The sequence below is a fragment of the Colius striatus genome, chromosome 23, assembly GCF_028858725.1.
Source record: "Colius striatus isolate bColStr4 chromosome 23, bColStr4.1.hap1, whole genome shotgun sequence".
Lineage (NCBI taxonomy): Eukaryota > Metazoa > Chordata > Aves > Coliiformes > Coliidae > Colius > Colius striatus.
This window is the reverse complement of record NC_084781.1, coordinates 3,799,839-3,823,302: the sequence shown is the minus strand read 5'-3', so window position 1 is coordinate 3,823,302 and position 23,464 is coordinate 3,799,839. Positions and strand designations below refer to the sequence as shown.

At 45.1% G+C, this 23,464-nt stretch overlaps 1 protein-coding gene across 4 annotated transcripts in view; it reads left to right on the top strand.

Annotated features, from left to right (window-relative positions):
* The window catches only part of GRAMD1B (GRAM domain containing 1B), a 60,182-nt gene that overhangs the window by 15,853 nt on the left and 20,865 nt on the right, over positions 1–23,464 (top strand). For 3 of the 4 annotated variants that reach the window (XM_062014083.1, XM_062014080.1, XM_062014078.1), the window contains exons 2-3: positions 12,754–12,964; positions 20,197–20,217. In XM_062014083.1, the coding sequence (XP_061870067.1) occupies positions 12,851–12,964; positions 20,197–20,217 (135 nt within the window). In that variant the 5' untranslated portion in view covers positions 12,754–12,850. The remainder of the gene's footprint in view (positions 1–12,753; positions 12,965–20,196; positions 20,218–23,464) is intronic. The other variant, XM_062014079.1, reaches the window with a different exon arrangement.

Below are 23,464 nucleotides of genomic sequence, written 5' to 3'. Positions count from 1 at the left end.
TAGGAGCAGGCAGGGTTAACTGAGCTCTAATGATGTGGGCTACGGGGCATTCTTAAAGAGACAGTGGGTGCTTTTCTTTCCAATGGGCAGCAGCCAGTTCAGATGCCAGAGCTGGGTAGCAAGTTGCAAAGAAGGCTTTGTCTCAGCCATGCCGAGCTGTTATCAGAGCGGGGAATCTTTTTGTTAACTACTTTTGAGAGCATAAAATGCATCGGAGCAGTAAGTTTCTTGAATGGCTTAATGATCTCTCCTCCAGCAGAACTGCTTCTGCCTTCAGTTTAAATGGTGGTTTTGGGAACTGGAGAGCAGAGGAGCAGGGAAGACCCTCAGCTGTGCCCTGGGAGATGCGATGTGGTACCAGGTGGTGCTGTGATCCGTTAGCTCTTCAGTTCTCATCTCTCAGGCAGGCAGGAGGATTCCTTCCTGTGGATGCAGGTTCCTTGGTGTTTGTGTGTGCATCAGGGGTCGGGTGGTTCCTTGGGAAGAAGGATACCCAGACAGTGCAAGGGCCAGATGGAGATACAGAGAGTTTGACTGAGAAATTAAAGTCTGGGTGGAAGGGATGAGGGGATGTGTATGGGGGAGAAGCTGAGCAAGACTCTTATGGAGCAACATTCTGTCTTCACTGGAGTAGGGACTGGGCTGAGTAGCTGTTTAGTGTTGTTAATGAGTTTCTAGGTTAGTCCAGCAGAAGATTACAGAAATCTGTAATGATCCTGGAAGAAAGGGACAAGCAAGATTAAGAAAGTCAATCAGTAAGAGTGAGGATGAATCCAACATGTGTGAGCAGATACTGGGATTGAAAATCAGAGGGGGCTCAGGAAGAGTCTGAAGTTGGAGACTGGGGGTAGTGTTTAGAGAGAAAGCTTTAAGAGGCTGATTTTGGTTGCCATAAACAGACTGGAGCAGCCTGGAGGAATGGAGAAGCTGATGTAACTGTACCTGAATTATATGACATAGAGGACGCTGCACCAGCCAGCACTAAAGAAAGAGACTGGACCCTTTTAGAGCCTTTTTCCTCTTCTTTCTCTTCATAAGTCTGGGTCTGAGCTGTTAAGAGCCCAGTACAATGTTGGAATAGGGAGTGGAAGAAATTGAAGTGGGGCATGTCTGTACCAGGAGACTGAGTATGGCCCAGCCCCTGGCACAGAACAGATGATGTGCATTTTGCTCCCTCCAATGGCGGCTATTGAAGCTTTATCCAGATGTCAGGGAATTCTCTCTTTGTAGTGAGCTTGCATAGGAACAGCATAAACGAGCATTGCTGCCCAGTTAATGGAAGCAGAGGGGGATGTGGCTTTTTCTGAAGAAGATAATTTGTTTGTGAAAATTTGGATTGAGGTGAAATTTTGCTGCTGCTTATTCCTGGGTGGCTACCTCCCATGTAACCAAAAGTACAACAGCATGGTATTTAACTGCATCCTGAAGGGATAAGAAAAGAAGGATACATAGATAATGGAGGCTGTACTGTAATTATTCCACAGGGAGCTGTAATTAATGTTTCTGTTGTTATTTTTCTTTGTGTGTATGGCAGTCTTCCCCTGGTCAACCTGTAGTTTGGTTTTTCTCTTCATCCTCTCTTGAGCTTGCAGCTGGAACGTGCTCAGACCATGGTAATGGAAGGTGACTCCCTGGAATCAGTGCAGCTTCTTGTCTTCATGCCTTTCACTGGACAGTTGAAGTCTTGTAGTGTAAACTCCTTAGGGTGAGGACCCTGTCTATCTGCAAGCTGCCCAGCCCTCAGCACACTGCTCTAAAGCAAATAAATACAGGAGTTGTTTTTATTAGTGCATCTCACAGACGTCTGATAGCGTTATCAACGTGCTTGTTAATCTTCATTTTCAAGTACACTGCCTGCTGTATACATTATCTGTCAGCACAGCATAAGGTTAAAATATGCACCAGCTCATCATCAGTGTGCTAGAACAGAACATATAATGGTTTCAGAAGAAAAAAAAGAGATGGATTTAGTATGAAGTAGGAGTTGGCAGAGGACTGAAGGATATGGAAGGTTAGAAACTCAAGACAGAATTATTTGGGGTCGGTCCAGCCAGTCTTTGCCACTGCATTGTCCCAGACTGGTGGTTTCCAGGCTGAGAACTACTACCTGTCCATGATCTATGATCACAGAATCATAGAATGGTAGGGGTTGGTAGATGATGCATTTGCTTTGTGCTCTCCATTTATCCTGTCCAGGATGTGATGCCTACCCATGTCAGGATGTGATGCTGTTGGGCAGACTTAGGCCTACTGAGCAAAATTGACTGATTCCCCTTGTGCTGTCCTTCCTCCTCCTTTTCAGATATCATGTTGGAGGGCTAAAGGGGGGTTAAAACTGTATTAAATATCCTCGTGGATAATACCGTTGATGAAAATGATAACTGCAGTTACTGTACTTGAGCAGTTCCACATGTGATGGCAGTGGTTCTTTGAAGAAATTGTCTAGAAAGACACTGGCTGTGCTCTAAATGCATATCCTGTGTGATGTGGGCTCCAGCTCTCACTCAGACACTTGTTGATGCTGAGCCTAATTCCCCACAGCCTCTTTCCTAACAACATGTCACCTTTCCTGCTTTTGCCTTTCCACCTCATGCTGTGGCTGAAGATAACAGGTAGGGCTCTGTTTCCTAGGTGAGGTGGGATCTACTACTTGTGAATGTCTTTAATTTTGTGTGGTTTCATTTGTGCAATTAAGGAGAGCTAATTAGCTCCTTTTAGTGCAGTCTCCTTGCAGAGGTAGCTGACCTCTTGTTAATCCTGGATTAAGTTCTTAGTAAGAACTGGCTCTTTGTGTGTCCCAGTTAAGATGTTGACACTTTGTTCTCTCTCTCCTTGTTCTCCTCCTCCCCCTCTTCCTCCCCATGCCTTTGAGCACATGATTGCCTGCCTCCTCCATCCCCCACTGCTGTAGGAATCCATGCACTCTCAGCAGCCACTGTATCTTGCTCCATGAAAATGCCATTGTCAGTTCAGAGACCTCTCAGAAGGTTTTTACTTGATCTAGTACCTGTCTGGGAGCTCATTTTCTGCAAGGGGGTTTTGTCAGGGCTCCTTGTTGCTGAATAGAGTGAGAATACTGTGGGGTTTGAAGAGTAGCACCCATTTTCTGTCCTGGAGGCTGGAAGGGTGTTTGTGGTTTGAGCAGAAGCTAGCAAACATGTCTCAGTCAGAGAACTCACCCTGTACAGTGCTGAGCATTCAAAAGCAGAGTCTGTACATTCATTGTTCGAGGGGGTGTCCAGGAGTAAAGCAGCTTCTATGCTCTAACAGTGGTACAAGCAAAGGAACTTATGCAAAATATTAATTACCACCTGGATGCGTGTTGACCCCTGGTTCTGTTCTGAACTCACATGAAAAATAGACATGTTGAGGGAATAACTGTCTCAGTGGCTTTAAGTTTTCAAAATAGATAAAAGTAGACACAGAATTGCTGGGGAAGGGGAAATGAGAAACCTTCTGTATTTTAAAATCCAGGTGCTCATTGTTGCAGTTAAAGACTGTTGATTGTTTCGGTGTCACTGGTGGCTTACAGGGAGGATAATATTGCTCTAGTTGGATGTAGAGTTGATCTCAAACCCAGTGGTTGCTCTGTAGGCCTGGATATTCAGGCACTAGACTATCTCCTGTGTATCTGTCGTCAGCCCAGGGCTTTAATTACTTGGATAGTGCATCATTTCCTCTTACCTGAGAGATGCAATATGTATGAGTATGCTTGTGTTACGGCTGGGTCTGAGGCAGTAGAGCAGAAACCAGCCCTGCCACTCAGTCCAGCAAGCAGTAAAGGGAGCATCTCTTGTCAGAATATGTCTAGCTTCAGTTTTCAGCACTTGGTACTGTTGCACTTTCATCTGTTACCTAGTATTAGCAAACTTGTGTTCCAGATGAACATGGAAAGTCAAGGTGCAAGCTGTAGTGTCCTTGTTGATCACCTTGGTTTTTCTGTCTGAATAGTGAGGTTTTGTTCATGTTTAAGTTTGTATTGGAGAAGTACTGCTGCATTTTTGGTGAAGACCACAAAACTACTGCATGTGGGTTTCTCCAGTTGCAAAACACACCAGTCCAACTCCTAAACACTGAAACATGGTCCAATGAATTGAAGATGAAAGTCTTGAAAAGAAGGCATTGCAAAATTAAGAGAGTTCTGTGTTGGCAGGAGGTCAGTGTGTATGAGGACAAGATGGTGTCAGATTTGGCCCTAACTCTTCATTGCCAGTTGTTACTGAGCTTTACAACTCCTGTTAGAAGATGGTGCAACTCCATAGAGGTAGAAAGCTCCATCCTATTATTCTTTGAATAATATGGAGAAGATGTGGCACTGTTGTGCTGTCCTGATAAAGACATGTGTGGTTATAGTGTTTTTAATTTAAAATCATGGACAGCATTTGAATTGCATAGTGGCATGAGTGTGCTGGACCGCTGATTCTTAAGAGCAGAGCACCTCCTGCTCCCACTGATGTGTGATTATAAGGAAATGATGGATAATCAGCCTTTGGAAAGATGCTCTTTTGAGACATTAGCACTGAAAGCTATGGCTGATTCAAAAGAGAAGAGGAAACCATCAACCCTGTGCATGGAATGAGTAAAATGTAACAAAAGAAAGGGCAGAGTGATGAGTATTTACATTACTTAAGGTGCAGCTGCTTCTGTTATCAGTAGGGAACAGTTAAGTCCCTGAGGGGTAATTCATTTAAATGTGGTGGTAGTCAGACTCCTGATTTGGGTAGTCTGAATCATTGTCTGGAGTTGCCTGCCTGGCTCAGTTGATACTGCAGGGCATTCTTGAGAATAAACATCTACTGTGGCCGGTGTGAATGTAAACTGGAGGCTGCTGAAGGACAGAGGTGGTATAAGGTGTACGTTTTTAAACTAGTGTAGCCACACTGGAACAGGATCTTCTCTCTACTCTTTAAGGCTTGTCTATGCTGGGAAGTTATTTCGCATTTAAAGCCCTAAAATAACCCCAACTACTTACACATATGGACACTTGTGCTTCAGATCAAGGATGTTCATACAAGAAGCTGTTCCAGATCAGTTCTATACACAGACAAGGTCTGGTTTCATATATCAGAAGGAAAAGTGCCAGCTAGTTATTGTTTTTCTCCCTTCTTTTTCATCCTTCAGCCTATATAATTTATATTGTACAGTGAGACCCCCTGATGGACTGAAACTCTTCTCCTTACTCTGGTGTGGAGGGATATAGTGGTGTGTATGTCCCCCAAAGAAACAACACACACTGATGCCTCTGTGGAGTTGTAAACTTTGTGGTAACGTTTCTGTAAAAATGCCAGGCCTGTTTACACACGGATAAGCACGAAAAACGAAACCAAATTAACTTCTTAGATGAAGTAAGCTAAATTGAGTTGAGGTCACCTCAATTCTGAGTGCGTGTATCCTCACAGTGTTTAACTCAGTTTAGATAATCCACTTCACGAGTTAATTGGGGTTTAATTTCCCTGACTGTTCTTGTATTGACACGCTTAAAAGGTTTCGAAACTTTCTCCCACACGTGTGCTGCAGGGTCCAGCGTGCACACAGGGAGGATGGACACCATTTCTTCAACCTGTAGGATCTTGGTGTTGCCAAACTTTGTGAACAGCGTGGAAGAGTGACAGGTACAATCAGGGGACTTCGGGGAAGGAAAAATCAGGGGAGCTCCCCCTCCTCCCTGTTCCTCTGGCAAGGGTGGGTAGCGAAGGCGTGAAGGGGGTTGCATTATGTAAAGCGGCAGCGCGCACGCGTGTGTGCTCGTGTGCGTGTGTGAAAGGACTAGCAGCGAGGGGAGAGGCTGACGGACCAACAATCATAACCACAAAGAGTGGGGCTGGCGACGGGGCGGGGGGGTGGGAGGGGGAGAAGAGGGGCTGAGTCAGAGCAGGAGCCCGAGCAGTATGCAAGGGAGCTGAGAGAGGGGGCTCTGGGTGCCCGTGAGGAGCCCCGGGCACCCCTTATTCCCCCTTCCCTTTGGGAAGGGCTCTGAGATGGTGCAGGAGGTGAGTACCCTCCCACCTCACCGCTGGCCCACCCTCGCTTTCCCCCCACCACGCACAAATGCATGAATGAATGAATTCCTAGCTGCTCCGCGCTGCACTCCGGTCCCTAATGGCTACCAGGTTAGTGTTACTCTCCTGTTCCTTCTGCTGATGCTTCTCTTCCTGCCCCCTCCTCGTGTGTATGTGCCATCTGCGGTCCGCGGACGTGTGTGCACGCGTGTGTGTGAAAGCCAGGGGCTGTGTGTGCTGTGCTTAGCTCAGGTTTGCCGAGCAAATCTACCGCCCGACACACAGGCAGATTAAATCTGGAGTCCATGTTGGTTGCCGCTGCTGCTCCTTTCTGTTTGGGGGACTTGAAAGCAGACAGCGTGACATCATGTTGCAGAGATGCTTCGTTTCTTTTTCCTTCCACAGGCTGATTCCTCTTTCCCTTGTTCTCCCCCATGCACGCACCCTGCCTCTCCTCCAGTGGCATTGCTAAAGCAGCCTTTTTGATTGTTTGAAACCACCGATGAGCAAATCTGATTGTGTTTTTCTTCAGCTTCCATCCCCCTCACCCCCCCTCCTTTCCCCTTTACGCCTACTTTCTCCCCCATCCCCCACCGCCGAAAGGGCAGTTATTACTCTCATACCATCTGGGTGTATGAGGAGAGGCCGAAGGGGGTTGAATTTGGATGAACTGGCAATGCGTCACAGGAGGGCAGCTGGAGCTGCTGCAGAAATACAGTGTATTTGCTTGCCCATGTGCTCCCCTGCTCTTAAAAAGGGCTCAGAGCATGCACACTGATGCCTTGGTTCTGCTTTGCGTTTCTCTCTGTGTTTATGTATTCACAGGGATGGGAGGGGACAGAATTTGTTTTGTGCTGCTTTTTCAGTCTATCCTCCAGAGTCTATACAGGTGGCTTTGTTTTTTGCCCTTTATCTCTTTTGTTAGCAGTAGGAAATAAGGATTCTTTGCACCCTGCATGTTTACAGTCCCAGTTCACTAAAAAACCTGCTTTTTCTCAGGTTACTAGTAACTAGCATTGTCCTGTCCGTCACTGATTTGGTAAAGAGAATGTATACCTGTTTCTTTGCTTCACAAAATCACCTGCATGTGCAGGAAAACTCCTTTTGAAGATGTTACATTTGGAATGGAGCTTGTGATTTCGACTCGGTAAGATGAAACTTCAAGCCAAATCTCAGAGACGTATTTATGTCAGGGCAATAACTTTGGATGCCCAAAGGGAACCCCCTAACTGCCCATGCCACTGAAAACCAGAAAGCTGGATAAAACAAGAGAGAATGTGTCACATGAGGGGACACACACAAGCCTCAACCAGCTCCTCAGGACAAAGGACCGTGAGTGACTCTTGCACTGAGAGTGTCTGACTCTTGCCAGTATAGGCTGCAGCTCTTGACCCTCCCTGTTTTTAACCTTCAGCTGGACAGTGCTGCTGCATGGTTAGAGCAAAGGGAAGGGATTGCATGGAGCATTATCAGGGTGAGGCCATGTGAAATTGTGGCATTGTTCTCAGAATGGTAAAGGGGCAAAGCATCAAGGGAGGAACAAAAGAAATCGATTTGATTCCAGCTTTTAAGATCACAGCATCTTCCATTAACTTACAAAATCTGCTGGTGATGAGCAGCAGGAGTGAGTGGGAAGACAGAAAGCTCTAGCTTTGTCTTCTGCTCTGGAGATACACAATATCCCTGTCCACCCCCGCACTGTCGCTGATAAGATGTGGTGTGAGGTTTCTTTAGATGTTTAATCTGTGGTTTATAAAACCCCTGCCACAAGACTGGAATATGTTCAGGGGGATGCTGCCTGTGCTGGGAATAAAGTCCTGGGATGCTCGTAGTGTTGCTGAAATTGTTGTGGCAGATGGGCAGAAAGGAAGAGTGCTTGCCCTCCTCTTCAGGCAGTCTAGGAGTTGTATTGCACCTTGGTCCCCCCCAAAATGAACATGACTGTTGCATTATTGGACAATATTATTAAGATCTGTTTTGGCCTAATTTGGAAACATTTTTCCAACTTTTCCTTGGGATTTTTACAATAACTCCAGGTTGGAAGAAGGCAAATGGAGGGATTATTTGAAACACAGCACAGTGGGAGTTTCTGTGAGATACCAGACCATTTGTCCATCAGAGTAGATAGCCTGTCTCTAGTGGTAACCAGTATCAGATGATTCTGAGAAAGACAATGACGTTGTTAATAATACATTTGACCAACCTCAAAGTGCTGTATATGGACAGAAGGCAAATACCTTCCTAATGCTTGCAGTGATTTACTAATCCCCTGAAGCATAATAATTGCATTCATTTGCTCTTATGAATATGTAAACATGGCTGTTGAATGTTGTAGGAGGAGGACACCATTCTTTGAAGTATCCAAATAACCAGAGCAAAGCTTTGACAAGGATGGACTTTTCCTGTTAAAACTGAGTTGTTCCAAAGCCGTGCAGAGAGTTTACCATTCTTCTTATTCTTTTGAAAGCAGTTCTCCTGAAACACCTCTCGGTTTCTGTACAGCCCTACAGATGTCATTGCTTTTTAATTGGATGCTTTTTTGTCTTCTTTACTGAGAGACTGAATGTAAGTGTAGCATTTGTTACTGCTTGTGGAACGATGGCAAGCCCAGGGAATTGCTTGAGGAGATATGGAGGTTTTAATTCTTGGATTAGCAATTTGAAGTGAGTGTAGGTTGGTGCTGATCAAAAGTTGTTACCATCTGCTTACTGTTTGGTAGACTGCATAATGAGTTTCTGAATCTCATCTTTTTCCACTGATGTCAGACTATCACAGAAAAGTATCGTTGTAGGCATCCAGTTAACCCCTTTACTAGCTGTTTCTGAGGGGAACTAACTTTTTTTGTACTACAGCCAGGTTTGAGGTGCCTTCTTGACCGTGTAGCTTTTACTGCTCTTTTCAAGACTTTATCAGTAGGGTTCTGTTTTATGCTCAATGATCTCCTTCATTCTTGTTTAAGAAAGCATGGAAACACAGGCTTGACTTTGTTTGCACAACCCATAGATTTCAGAGGGTTAGATATGTGCTTAAGTTCTTTGCTGGTTCAGGGACATAGTGCTCAGCCCTTTTCAGAATGAAGCCTGACATTTCTAATGCTGTCAGTAACCCCAGGTTTGAGCCTTGAAGAACTTACCCTCAGGTAGGTGCTGTGGGCTGCAGGGAGGTACTTAGCAAATTTGTTTAAAGCAATTCTTTCAAGAACTATTGCAGACATGGAGGCTGCCAGTTTGCTTTCCAGATCAGGACTTTCTTGAGGAAGTCCAAGAGATTTAGAAATGTATTGCAGGAAATAATGTTATTGATCTGTTTTTGCCCATCTGAGAAGCGTATGATCTCAAGGGAGGTATGGAGCATTATGTGCCTGAAGCTGTCCCTTGTTTAGATGAGCAGCTGTTGTTGTTGAGAGTCCTTTGGTACTCTTGGTAGTGTAGTGATTACTTCTGGCTAAATTGTAATTCACATCCTGCAAGTGGAAAATTCAAATGGAATTGCTCTGTATCTTCTTAATGTGCTTGTGTATCACTGCCTGAGACAACAACAAGCTGCCATTGTACGGTGTAGCCTCAGGCCAGATTTCTTGTTGAGATCTCTGTTAGTTAGAGCATTGCAGAGTCCTCAGGGTTTCTTCAGGACTGTGAGAATCTCAGGTTTAGCTTGTGGAGCAGAGACTATACCCTTTCCCAAAAGCTACTGCTTGCTGAAGTCTCTGTTACAGGAAATGTGGTGTTGGAGGAGGAGGTCTTGTCTCATGTCCTTGCTTTGTGAAGTGTCCGAGGTAGGATGTGATCAGGTAGCTTGTCTAGGCCTTGTCAAATGTTTGCTCTTTTTCCACCACCAAAACAAAAGCTCAGTTCTTAACTACTCTGCCTTAAGTATCAAGGTTTGTCCTCTATGTGACTGAACAGAGTTTGGCCTCTCCCTGGCCACCTCATGCTTGCTCATGTCATTTTTACTGTAGCTCCAATGGTAAGATGAGATGTTTCTCTTTGGTACAGTATTGAATGTAAATGAAGAAGATGCACTCTGCCTTCTGTGCTTTCATATACCCCATGCTGGGGTTTCACTTAGGAGCAAGGGGCTGCTGCTTAGGTGGGCTTGTTTGTGTTCTGTCCCTGACTTAATTTGTTTCATCTACTAAAGGCTACGCTGCAGGGCTATGTGAGACCTTGAATGTGCTCTGGTCAATTGGGTCTGTAAAGCATTATTTATTACTATTATTTTATTTCAAAGTGGGTCAAGCCGTTTTGGCATTTCGGGCGTTGATTCCTGGTTCAATTGCAGGCCTTGGTCACTATGGCAACTGCAGAGAGCGTTCGTCATGGCTGTGCCTTGGGTCAGATTCAAACTTCAGGGACTGAGGAGGAGCAGCGAGAGATTTGAGGGGCTCAGAGCAGGGAGAGGCGAGTGGGACTGAGCTGCAGGCTTGTGAGTTTTGTGCCCATCCTTGCTATGGTGGAGATAAAAAACTGAATTAACAGACTCATGTTCTTCATGGTGTGCATGCCCATGGGGTCCTTCATGTGAGAAATACTTGGCATTGCCCACTTGTCAGGTAGTATGAGGTGGATTCAAACCTCCTGAGTTTGATCAGCTCTGCCAGTGACTTAAGGGAGAGCCTAAGAACGCACCCCTGAAGCTTTTTTCCCTATGCAAGGATGATAATCCATATATACCTGACACAAAACATGTTTACGATGTATGGATTCAAGTTTTTAAAGTGTGCCAGAGATGCTACATGATGACTGGAAAATGAGCTCGGGGGCTGGAATCTGCCTGAGATTGCACTTGGCAGAGCTGGCACTGAGATGTATGGCTCTGGCAGTGTGAGCTGAGCCTGGACAAACATATACATGCCAGCTTTAAGCTAGTTAGTGCTGATGCTGCTCTGCTGTAGCTGCAGCAGTGTAGGTTGCTCAGCTGCAACCGAAAAACTCACCTGAGGAGCTTTGTGAGGAGCTTGACTTGGCCTCCATAGCTGCACACTGCTTAGCAAGACCTGTGCTGGGCGTATTAGGCCAGTGTTGGAGCACTCATGTGCTCAGAGTGTGAAAGCTGAAAGCATCTTCCATGCTTCCTTGTAAGTGAATGTATATTTGAGCTAGTATTACTGTATTATTGCAGTCCAAAAAAGGCAGAATTTGTCTCATTTCTCATTTCTTTACAATTTGAGTAGAAGTGTACTGAACTTTTTAGCCTGTTTCATCTGAGTCTCTTATGCCCATGGGTGCACCTTTTTGAACTGGTTATTTTGTGCTTTACTTTAGAAGCAGTTAGAACTCAATGCTCCTCCATAACTGTAACCTGAAAGCAGGCAGTGAGTGAATCTGACTTGGTCTTTATACAGTGGCTTGAATCTGAAACTCAAGTGAAACTTGTATGAACTCACATGAACTGAAAATGAGAAGAAGGTTGTGCATGATAAGCACAGGTTTTGTAGAGCTGTAGAAGAAAAACGAGTACATCTGTTCAAACAAACTTAGTGCAGTGATATGTGACTCAGGAACATCGGCTTCCAATTCTTGCTTTGTATTTCTGAGGATCTCTTACATAAAACAGTTTATGTTGAATCAGCTTGCTGTGTATAATTGGTCTTAAATTATAGCCCACAAGAGCTTTTAAATTCAGTTGTAATTCCCTTGTCGTTTTTCTATTGTCTGTTTTTCTGTCTCTCAGATGTGGCCTGCTTTCTAATGCTCAGGGTATGGTTACAACTCAGTATGGCAGAGTTAGCACAAAGTTCATCCTTGGATCAACCCACTTCCAGTGTAACCTGGAGGTTGCAGGGTTGAACAGGACCAGCTGGAAAGACTTCAAAGATGGTTATAAATTTGGCTACTGAGGGAAATGAGTTACGTAGAGAAATGTGGAGGTAGTGTGTGGTATTTTGAAGAGACTGTCAGGAAGAAGAGGCATCAAAAAGAACGAAGACTGAGGAAATGTGAAGTTTTCCTGTTCTGTGTAAATATGCCCATAACTGGCTTTCTGATTTAGGCCATTTGCTGAAGATATGAAATGAGAAGTTCCATTCCCCTAAATGTTTCATTACCATAAAACTCAGAAAGGTCTTGCTTTTCCTCATTATGAAAGGAGAACTTTATTTTTTGTTTTAATTGTGGCAGCTTTATTGTTAGAACAAAACATTTTCCTTGCCCAGCTTTAACTGGTGTGGGAAGGGATGACTTGATGCAGGAAATCATAACTTCATTGTCTGTTATCATGACTCCCCTCCCAACATCCCATGAGTTTTTGAAGCTCTTCAGTGGAGTATTTCCTAGGAGATGTGATTCTGGTTTTGTGCATCCTGTTGAGAATAGTTGTATTTACTGAAGTGAAGGAGGAAGAAGAGTGGGACTGTACTGAGAACACACTGACATCTCCGTCACTCTTGAGTGGAACTCTCAGTTTTCAAACACAGGTCATCATTTTAAGTTCTCTGAGCTGACAGGAGGCAGTGAGTTCATTCTTGTAGGCATTCATCTGTGGTCAGATAAATTGAAGAGTGAGAGGAGAAAGGCACTGGCAGGCTGTTGTAGTTCCCTCTGCCACTGGTAAATGATAATGGTCCATAGCCCAGTTCTACTGGGGACATAAGCCCTAAGTGTGGCACTAGGTGCATTGTTTCAGGAAGCCAGGTTCATCTGCCGTGCTAGTGGAGAAGTCTGTGGGTAGTGCTCCATCTCACGACACGGGTGTGGTTGCTTGCTGTTTGAGCTGAAGATTATTAACCCTGCTCTCTCTTTCTTTCCTCCCACAGTACTGCCAGTAACTCCAACCGCAGCACGCCTGCCTGCTCCCCGATCCTGCGCAAACGCTCCCGCTCCCCGACGCCGCAGGACTCCCAAGGAGACGCCATGGTGGAAAAAGGCTCAGACCACTCATCAGACAAATCCCCTTCCACGCCGGAGCAGGGTGTACAGCGTAGCTGTTCCTCTCAGTCAGGCCGCAGTGGGGCCAAGAACTCCAAGGTAAGGAGCGAGCAAGTGACTTTGGCCAAGATACACACATGCCTCTTGTTCTAAACTCTCTAGTGTGATACACTTGGCTTTGTCCTGTGCCTTGTTTTCTCTGGCTGACTTTCCTCCTTCTTCCTTCATTGTACTTCTGAAAATTCTTTTAGCTGGAAGTTGTTTGCATAGGTCAGACTTCAGTGCAAGGACCTGAGTCCATGAGTTGTTGGCGGCTTGTGCTGCAGTTCCATCATGGATTTTGTAGGCCGGCCTTTTTGAAGTCAAGGCCCTGCTTCCTTGAGAGGCTCTCTGCTTTTGAGAAAGACCTTGAAAATCAGCTGTTGTAATGACTTTTTATCATGAGGATCATTGAAGAAGAGTCCTGTGCAGCTGGCCTGTGAAGGGCTCATGTATTTCTCCTGCCTCGTCTAAGCCCTGTGTTGAGATGAGGTTTAAGCTGCCCAGAATTAGCTTGCACGTTGCATCCCATCAGCGCAGTGTTACGACTGTCTTGGACAGGGTATAGATGATGTTTTCCCTAGCAAGGATTTGTGTCTTTTGATGATTTCAGAAACATCTTGCTGTACTAAGGAGGAGGGTTTCAGGTTTGGCGACTCTTGAGCAGTGAGACCTGGTGAAACTCACACAAGGGCCTTGGAAGCCAAACATAACCTTTTATTACAACCCTAATATCAGCAGCATATTATAAGATAGTTGGCTGTCAGCAGCATTTGTGTTTTTCCAGCTATTTGAAGTGAAGCATTTCAGCCTGAATAGGTTCACAGTGTCACAGGCATAACTCTGATGGCTTATGTGAAACGGGTTGTGAGATATTTGCCTGATTGATTGCTGGATTTGTGGTCACTGTCAGCAGAGGAAACGGGATTCACTGACCCACATTCTCTGGGCTGAACTCATCTCCTGCCACGAATGAAGGGGGTCTGTGAGTTCAGTAAGAGAAGCAAAGGGTTTTCTCGAGATGAATCATTTGAGACCTGTCAGTTCTGAGGTTGCCCCTGAGGTCAGCCTTGCTTCCTGTGCACTCAGTAACCTACACACGCTGTCCCAGGGCAGAAGGACTGAATGACACCCTTGTGCATCTTGGTGCCAGCAGTCTGTCCCCAAAACAACCCAGACAGGAGGCAGGCAAGCTGTTTTTGTAGCCACACCAGGGGATGTTCTGTCAGGGAAATGGTCTCCTTTGATAAGGGGGAATTACAGAGATGATTTCCATTGCTATGACCCATAAAGTGTGATTTTTAGCAACACAGCAACTACTAAAACTAGACTTGTAATTCATGGTGCTTTTCACAAGGAAGTTGGGGGGGGATATAATGCTCTCTTTTGGGTGTGTGGGTTTTCCTTCTCTTGATTTGTGAGGTAATTTTTCTTCGTTCCTTAATTTCTCTCTTTTCATTCCTGCATGCTTTCTCTCCGATTAAGTCACACAAGCGCCTCTCCAAAGTAAGCTTTCTTTTTTCTCTCCTGTCCCCCACTGTAGAATTGTCTCATCACTCAGAAACCCTCCCCGTGGTCCCAAGCAGTGACCCCGAGTAAGGCATTCTCCTGGTGTGGCTGCGAGAATGTCAGCAAGAGCTCAGCCCGATGCCTGTAGCCGAGAAGCTGGTTTCATTTAAATCACTGACATCTCATTAATATTTGCTCACATGGTGTGAGAACTGGCCTGTTCATCATACTCCTTCAATTACTTACAACTTTGGTTTAAGATTTGCTTTCCCTGTCCCTTGAAGTGAGCTGCTGTCTTTGCCAGGATGAAATCTTCTGGCATTGGTAGGCTGAACAGTACTGTAATCCCTTCTCTTTCATTTTGCTTTCTGCATTTCAGAAGCAAGTTGATCTTCATACTTTTTGCCTCCTTTCTATGATGAATTGTCATTTTGTGGCCAGTGATCTCAGCTTACTGCCCTTGCACGCTTTCCTGTGTGATGTAAATATTAAAGATCAGTGATTTCAAATGAACCCAGCTTAAACCTGTTAGAACAGACCTGTCCCACATGAATTGTGAGAATTCATGGGCTCGCTCTGAAAGGGAATAAGTAGAAGATCCCTCTGTGGGTGCTTGGACTGGAGATAAGCTCCTTTGAGATTTGATCTCACGTCTCTGTGCTACCCTCAGAGGAGTGTAAGAATCAGAGACACAGATGGGATGCTTATTGGACAAAGTGGCAGGCTGTTGGCATTTCCACCTGTGTACAAGTAAAGTTAAAACCAGAATGGCTTGGATGGCTTCATAATCCACAAAATCAATGCCTTGGCCTTTCCCTAGTTGATGCCTTAGATCTCATTCTAGGCAAGTTCTTAGAGAGTCTACACTGCTGGCTTACTGTTTTTCCTTGGTCATAATTCCTTTAGTAACCAGCCTGACCTTGCATCATTGCAGGTGTCGGCTGGAAGCTTCTTCATATCTTTTTTTTCGACAGATTGACTTGTGCTTGGTAATTGTAGCTTCGATAACTACAAAGGAGGGCCGTGAAACTAATGTCTCAGGTGTCTCAGGTGAAGTTGTGGGCCAGGAGAGGTCATGCCAAGGTTATGGTTAGCTGGAAGTGCTTTTCCTAAGCTATGGAGGGGTTTGTTAGGAGAGAAACTAGCGGGAAGAACATTGTTGTAGAGCGATGTGTGCCTAAGCGGTGCTGTGATGTGCTTGCAGCCAGCCCCATGCATTTTTGAGAGGAAAAACCCTACAACTTTTAAGACTATTAGAGGAACATGATGGAAGTGGACCTCAGATGAGCTCCAGTGCAGGGAAGCTAATGCACAGAGGGAAGGAGATCATGGATTCACCTCTGCCAGCCTGGGTCAGAGCCTTGTGCCCTGCTCACACCTGCTCTGTGCACAGGGTGAGCCTGAAGCAGTGTGCTGGCTGAATCTCTTTTCTGTGCTCCATGAGGTGGCTTTCTGTGGTACAAGAGAGGAATCTCAAGTGTAATAAGCCCCCTGATTTGTCTCACACAGATGATGATATCTGTTCAAGACAGGGAGAGGTTAAGAACAAAGAACTTAAGGACAAAGACGTAAAAAGTCTCTTTTCTCAGCCTCTTCTCTCCACACCCATCTTCTGCAAGAAGAGTGGTCTGATTTTTCCAACCTGTCTCACTAATGAAATGAAACAGCTTGAGCCCATGAGTTTGACGCTGTGTTTATACAATTGCTGACAGATCTGCTTGAAAGTCCCTTGCCCTCTTTTGTCTGTTGTGTTCATTGTCGTGCTGCAGCGTTGCCATCAGAGGGAGCGCCTCACTAGGAGTTTTTAAGCACTGGATGACATCTATAGGAAATCTTTTCTGGAGCTTGCTTGTCCGTGCTTTCCCTCTGGTATGGTGTGGACTAAACCACTTACAGGCCCGTGTCAGCCTTAGGCTTTTACTGGGAAACACTGCTGCTTCTGGACCAGCTTTGTGAACTAGGCAACACCCCTCCTTCCCCCCGCTGTTTTTGCTAGCAGACAACAATTAAATGTGTGTTTAACTCTTGTGCTCTTGCCCAAGAATAAAAGTGATTTCCATCCTATTGCAAATCCTTCAGATTTTTCCTGCTGCCTATAGCTAATAATGAATGCTGAGGGTATACATCAGGTTAGGGGAAAACATGAATTGTGATATAGGCTCTGAAGATTGTAGAACAGTTTAGGTCAGAAGGGGTCTTGGAAGGGATCCTCCAGGTCTCTCCTCCAAGCCCCTGCTCAAAGCAGGGCTAATGTGATTAGATCAGGTTGGTCTAAAGTCTTGACCAGACACATTTTTCAAACCTTCAGGACTGGAGATCCCACAGGCTTGTTGGGCCCTTGCTCCAGTGCTTAACCACTCTTGTGAACAGGCTTTTTCCTTCTGTCTGAATAGAACTTCCCTTGCTGCAGCTTATGACTGTTGGCACCTTGTCCTTTCAGCGTGTGATTATGAGAAGAGTTTGGCTGTGTCTTCTCATTTACCTCTCCTGTTGGGTGATGTGATCCCCCTTTAGGTAGTAGAGCGTGAAATTCCGGTTGTTTTGGACTGGGGAGAGGGATTTGGGATTGAATTTCTACAAATTACTTGGCCATGGGCTTTTAGAAGCCAGGTGGGTAGTGTAAATTCTGGAAGCACACAGGTTAGAAGAAAGAGCTCTGGAATGCATTTTGAGCTCTGCCCTCACCCAGGTTCTGTGCCTGTTTCCTCAGTTGTGAAATAGACTTAATGATACTTCTAGAGTTCTGTGGCATGTCATTCACTTGGCAAAAGGCTTCAGTTCCTCTGGAAGCAACAGCATGTAGGAGTAAGTTGTGATCTGGCTTCCAGTAATTCTGAAAGGTGGATCTTTCGAGGTCCCTTAAGATTGTGTGATTCAACTTGTGTTGACATCCAGTTAGCAGGCTGCACTTCATATGTGTGATCCACTGCTTCCCATCTGCACTGTAAAGCTGTGATCCTCCATAGAAGTACATGCAAATATGAGATAATCAAACCATGAAGATTTAGAGGCAACACTATTAATTAAAAGCTCAGAGAAAATAACCTACTTTTTGCCTTACTCAAGTTTTCCAAAGCTCTTTCTGGTTACAGCCACCACGTAACTATGAGCTCTGGTAGCTGCTCCTGTAGTGTTGTCTCTGCAAATCAGTTACATCTTTTCCACTTCTGTGTGCGACTCCATTCCTCTGTTACTTATTTTCTCTTTTCAGTTCTAATGCTTATGGTTTCTTTTTCCAGTATGACAGACTTAACCTGCTCAAAGTAAGAATATGTTTTTCCTTTTACTTTCTTTTCCCCCCTCCATTGTACCATCTCTTGATTTTCACAGTTGGCATCCCCCTATATTCTGACTCTCAGAGAGTTTAAAGAAAAGAAAGGTAAAGAAAATTGGAGATAGGACTCAGATACTGTCTCACTTCACTTTGAACTGTAGGCTGCTCTACCTGAAACAACAGGCGTCAGAGGGAAAAAATCTCCTTGTATTCAGAACACTTGGTGGAGGCAAAAGATGAGGCTTGGTTGTAATTGTGTAACTGTGCAGCAGTTAAGAAAGGAGGAGATGCAGAGCTCCTTTACCAAGGAGCTCCTTTACAAAGGAGCTTTGGGTTGGAGCATTTCAAATGTGAGGGGAGGAGAAAAAAGCCAGTTGCTACAATTAATGCAGCAGAGGGGAATAACCTCTGTGGCTTGCTGACGCCACAATATGTGCACCCTGTTTTAGGAGACACGACAGCAGCGTGTCTCTTTTGTCTGTACCAATTATAGTTCGATTCTGATTTTTCTTCCCCTAGAAATGTCTTGAGTTATGCCTTTTACTCATTAAAGGCAGACAGATGGCAAATCAAATCTGCAGGGAAGTCACTCCACCTTAGACTTCTGTGCTCCTGGGGCCAAAGTGGTGTGTACATGGTTGAAGATTAATTCCCCTGATGGTTTTTTTTAGCGTGGGCTGAATTGCATAAGGTCTTTTCCGTGTCCTACTTGCAGAGAAGGATGACTTCAACCACACTCTTTTATGAATGGAGGGTGTGACTAAGTATGGAAAACTGTAGGAAGTAAGAGGAAATGACTCTGGGTAGCTGGTGAGCTATACTGTGTATTCAGTTCTTCAGTTCATATCCTTTCCCCAGGATTTGGGGAAAAGCCTTAGGAGAGGTACCTCTTTTTTTAAGAGTCAAACTTCTGTATTTTGACCTGTGGTGTATTCTGTGTTGCTGAGGGGTTTTTCATTAGTGACCAGTGCAGCAAAACTGGTAGAAATGCCCAAGGTTACAAGGAATCCTTCTGAAGTATTGGCTTCCTGAATGAGATCCAGATGTCAGGAAGTAAAGTTGTCTTCTGGAGTGGCATATAGGGAGCGCAGGGAACTGAAAGCAAGGAGGTCTAGGGAAAGAATAGTGTAAGCATCCCCATGTATTCATGGAAATCTCTGGTCCAGTCTGATCTCATGAGCAATTCGTGCTTACTTTCCTATAGTAAACACTCTGTACATTGTTGGTTCTGTTGTGGACTACCCCAGTGCAGGTAGCTTGTGTGTTTCTGTGAATATGAACTGAAGTCTATGAGTGAAACTTCCACAGGCTCTGTTACAAGTCAGAGAACAGTATCTGTTCCTTCATATTCCAAACTGGGTATAAAGCTGTGAAAAATACTCTCAGTCTAAGGTGACTGGACTGAGTCCAAGGTGAAACATTGAGTCCAAGGTGAAGTATTGCCACTCCCCCAGCTGTAATATTAGACATGTCATTGCTGGCTGGGAGAGGGGGACAGGCAGGGCTGGGTGGCTGCTGACACCCAACATGCCTGGCAGTATGTGCTGTAGCTGGCCACTATTAGTGATGAAAGGCTACGAGGTCCCCAAGCTTCACTGCCTAGAGGTAAATCCCCCCTAAAATGGGGGATGCCTGTACTTTCTGTCAGTTCTGCTCAGTGTCCTGACACTGGAAAGCCACTCTGGCTGGAATGGGAGTGTGAAGCTTGTTTCTTTCTCTCCCTGTGCAGATAAATCTCACCTCCAGCTGAAAATTGCCAAATGTGACTTTCCAAGCTGAGCTAGCTTTTGTGTACGCTCCAGTGTGACATGTGGCCTGTCCTGTCCAACTGTCTGAAATGCCGTAATAAGGACAAAAAAAATCACATGTGCAGCTGATGCAAAACACTGTGCACTGAAATTCTGAAAAAACAAAGACTTTATGGGGTATTTTTTTGGTTGGGCTTTTGTTTGATTGTTTGTTTGGGGCTTTTTCATGATTTTAAATGATCTTTTTTCCCTTAGCAGTTTTCTTCAGCAGTTGTCCTGGCTCTGTATGTGTCTCCCTTTTAAGATTTAAAACACTATTGAAAGTTTTTGCCTGATGGTAAAACTGTGTCCCTGCCTCTAGGTGGTTCTTGCACAGGGTCTGTTTGATGCAATGTGATTTTTTGCCACCTGGCCAGCAGACGTGGAAGAATGAAGCCTCTAAAAGAAGCGTCTGGCAGTGATGGTGGGCAGCTCCTCTGTTGCTAGTGGGCACTGAAACGATGGCAGCGTGTGTGTGCATGTGGCCATGCACACATCAGCCTGGACTGTTTCCTAATACAGACTTGTGCTTCTGGATTTGTTCTTTGTTCCTGTAACTGGGAACAACTGTTAGACCACACTATGAAATCCAGTGAAATCTTCAGTTTAATTCCACTTTCACTTCACTAATGAAACAAACCAGATTGGACCTCGTTTGTCTGTCCATCTTTTTCTTTGATCTCTGTGCTAACTAATGCTTCTCTTTTATTTTGTCCTTACAGAAAAGCCAGAGTTGGTATAATGTAAGTACTCCAGTTTCTCTTGTCCCTGGGTGAATATGGGCTGGGTACCTGGGGGAAGGGGGAAGGTGCAAACGGGCTTTGCAGTGGCACTGGGGCATACTGACCATCTCTAAAACAAGATGGAAATGGCTCAGAACTGGCAATGGAGGACTGACATCCTGCAGCAAAAGATGCCAGAGAAAGCTTTGTCTTTTCAGTCACTTGTCTGATGATCTCCACATCCTGTAACTTCTGTTTGCCCAGCGAGTTGGTCTTGATGTGGTGAACAACAGAGCTGCCACCATGCAAAGCCTTTGCATCTCGCACGGTGGTGTGGGGCGAGAGAGGATTTGTTTTCTGTTGACCCCACAGTAAAACAAACCATCTTTTGCTTCTGCTTAGATATTATTTTGGTTGTTCAAGCACAAATGGCAGTGTTTTGGGTACAAAGCTGGTGGAGTGCTAATTTTCCCAGTCGATGTCACTTTTGCACGGTTGAACCCCAACCCCTCGAGTGCTCTCAGTAGATGCCAGCAGTACCATGGGTTTGTAGGCAAATGCAGCAGCCCTGTGTTCAGCAACAATTCCCACCTTCCTGCAGCCAAAGAACCTGTGATTTTGGCTGATCCAGCGTGGTCAGATTTGACCAAGGCAGGAAGGAGACAGACTTGTTTACTTGCTGTATATAATCAGCACCAGGATAGTAGCATGGACAGGAAAAGACGTGATCTCAGAAGCTGAGAGGTTTAAGAATGAAGTGTGAAGCATGGTAGGCTAAACTGGTGGAGAAAGTGGCAAATGAAGGAATGTGGAGTGAGGCAGTTTGGGCAGATGCACAGGCCCAACCAGGCTGCTGCAAAACTGTGAACCGGTGGCCATGGCTAAAGGTGACCTTTGCTTTTAGGCAAGAGCTGTTTCGACTGTAGCTGCTGAGATCCATACCCTGCTGCATGATGCTCTGCTGTGCTCTGCTTCTGTGGGTCTCCTGTGTTTTTGTGTCCTCTCTATCTTATCTTTCTGTTCTCTTGTTTTTCCTCCATATATTTTCAGCATGAGAGACAGTACATCCGGAGAGTAAGCACTGGCTGCATTTTTTTGTGGTTTCCCCCCCAATTATTTTCCTTTAGAAAACAAAACCAAACCATGTTCTAGTTAGTAGAGACATTCTGGCCAGATAAAAGCAGCACTGCAGAAATACAAATGGTCCACAAACTGCAGGAAGGCAGTCAGTCAGACCTACTTGGCGGTATTATTACCATTAAAAATGTCTCTTTGATATAGTTTCTCTTCCTTGCCAACTCCTTCCAGGCAGGATTTTTCTGGCATGTGAACCATTCTGATTCTTCTACTGCTTTTCCCCACTGAGAACAGTTCTAGAAATGAATCTGTGGAGGCTACTCCTTTACAAAGCCTTACCATTTCCTTTACTCCCTTTCCCTCACTTTCATTTTACATAAACTTCACTATCCTCAGAGCAAACACCCTCCACGTTGTTCTTTGTGCCAGTTCAGCGCTGGGTGCCAGGCACTGTACAAACACAAACCAAAAATACAGTCCTTGCCTCAAAGAGCACATGGTCCTCAAAGATCCCCAGGGCATCAGTGCTCAGAATGCCAGTTTTCTAAGATGATTTCAGTTTATGCTGCTTTTAACTGGTCTTTTTGTCCTTGTAGCACTGCATCTTGCCAGTTGGAACCTTTCCTTTTTCCCTTTCCTAGATTCCATTTTCTCTACTTTTCCCCTAAGATGCTACCAACTTCTCTTGCCTTTTGTGTTCTCCTTGTGATCCTACCAGTGCTTTTTGGGATTAACATCCCTACTAGATTGAGCAATGGGAGAAAAGGGGTGAACCAAGGTCATGGATTGGCTTGGCAGACCTGTCCTTTCTTGGTCTTTGGTATCCTTTCTCTGCTTTGCTTTCCAGAGAACAAGTGTAAACTAGTCCAGATGCACTGTGAGATTTAGTAAAGAACACCAGTTTGAGACTTAAATGAATTCAGCTCTATGGGGTTTGCTTTGTGTTCCTGTGCTTGTGGAAGAGCACACCACCACTGGGCTGGCTGAGCTCACTAGCAGTGGAAAACGTCCCTCAGGTGTTTCTTATGCCTTTGGTGAGGAGCCCCAGACATGTTCTGCAAACAAATGCTGTGCACATGGGGCAGCTTTCAGCTTGGCTTGCAAGAGGCAAAAGTCTCAATAATAAGCCCAGTCAAATGCAAGTGGGCAGCTGTGTGAAGGAGGGAGGCCTAGGTTTGTGTAGAATCATACAGTGCTGACTGGGAATCGGTGCAATTATCTTTTACAGTCCAGTAACCATTTTGTCTGGCTCTTTCTGGAGCAATGGTAACTCATTGTCTTTCATGTATTTTTCATTCCTTTGGGTTTTCCATGATTTTAGGTGTGTGGATTGAGCACACCTGGCACAGTGACTCTGGTATAGAGCTACTAAAAAGTGAACTTTTGGTGCTGGCTCGTGTGATGACGAACTCAAATCCACTTTCCACCCTGAATGGCTGGTGATTACTTTTGAAACTTCTTCCTCTGCTATTCATCCACTTTTAAAAGGGGGAGGAAAAACAGTAAGAGGGGAAAAATCCCTGAGAGACCAGTCAGGGTTTGGAAGCAGTGCTGTGGGACAGGTGGCCAGTGTCTTTGCTGGCATTAATCAGCACAGACAGTCCTGCTGTCACTGGGTTTTAAACTCTCTCACACAAGCAAGGATTGTATTGTGTTCTTTTCCAGTAGTTTCCCTGTTCTGTCCAGGAGCAATCTTCCTTAAAGAGTTAAGAGCAAGTCCATTAGTCTGCAGATCAGATAAGATTTTCCCTCCTGGTTTTTCTTTGCCTCTTGCCCTCTCTCTTCCTTACCTGCCTTCTGTGATGTGCTGTGCAAGACTATATCTCAGTCTCCTTTTTGCCCTGGCCCATCCCCCAGCAACAGTTTGATTTGTGTATCAACAGGGAGATCTTACCGTGGACAGTCACTCTTTTCTCCCCATTCCCCCTCATCCTCTTCTCTCCACCCTTCACGGTACCATCCTGTCCCATCTCTCTCTGTTTGCAGTAGAGTTAATGTTTACTGTCTCCACCTCCAGGTTGGCTCTCCAGGTCACTCCTCCCATTCATCTCTGCAAAGAGAGGTGTGTGGGTGTGTAGACAGAAGCATCTTTGTGGGTTGTTTTTTTAGGGTGTAATGCCACAAGCAGTTTCCAGCAGAGAAGGCCATTCAGTAAAGCAGCTCAGGTACCTTGCAAATGTCTGTACTCCGA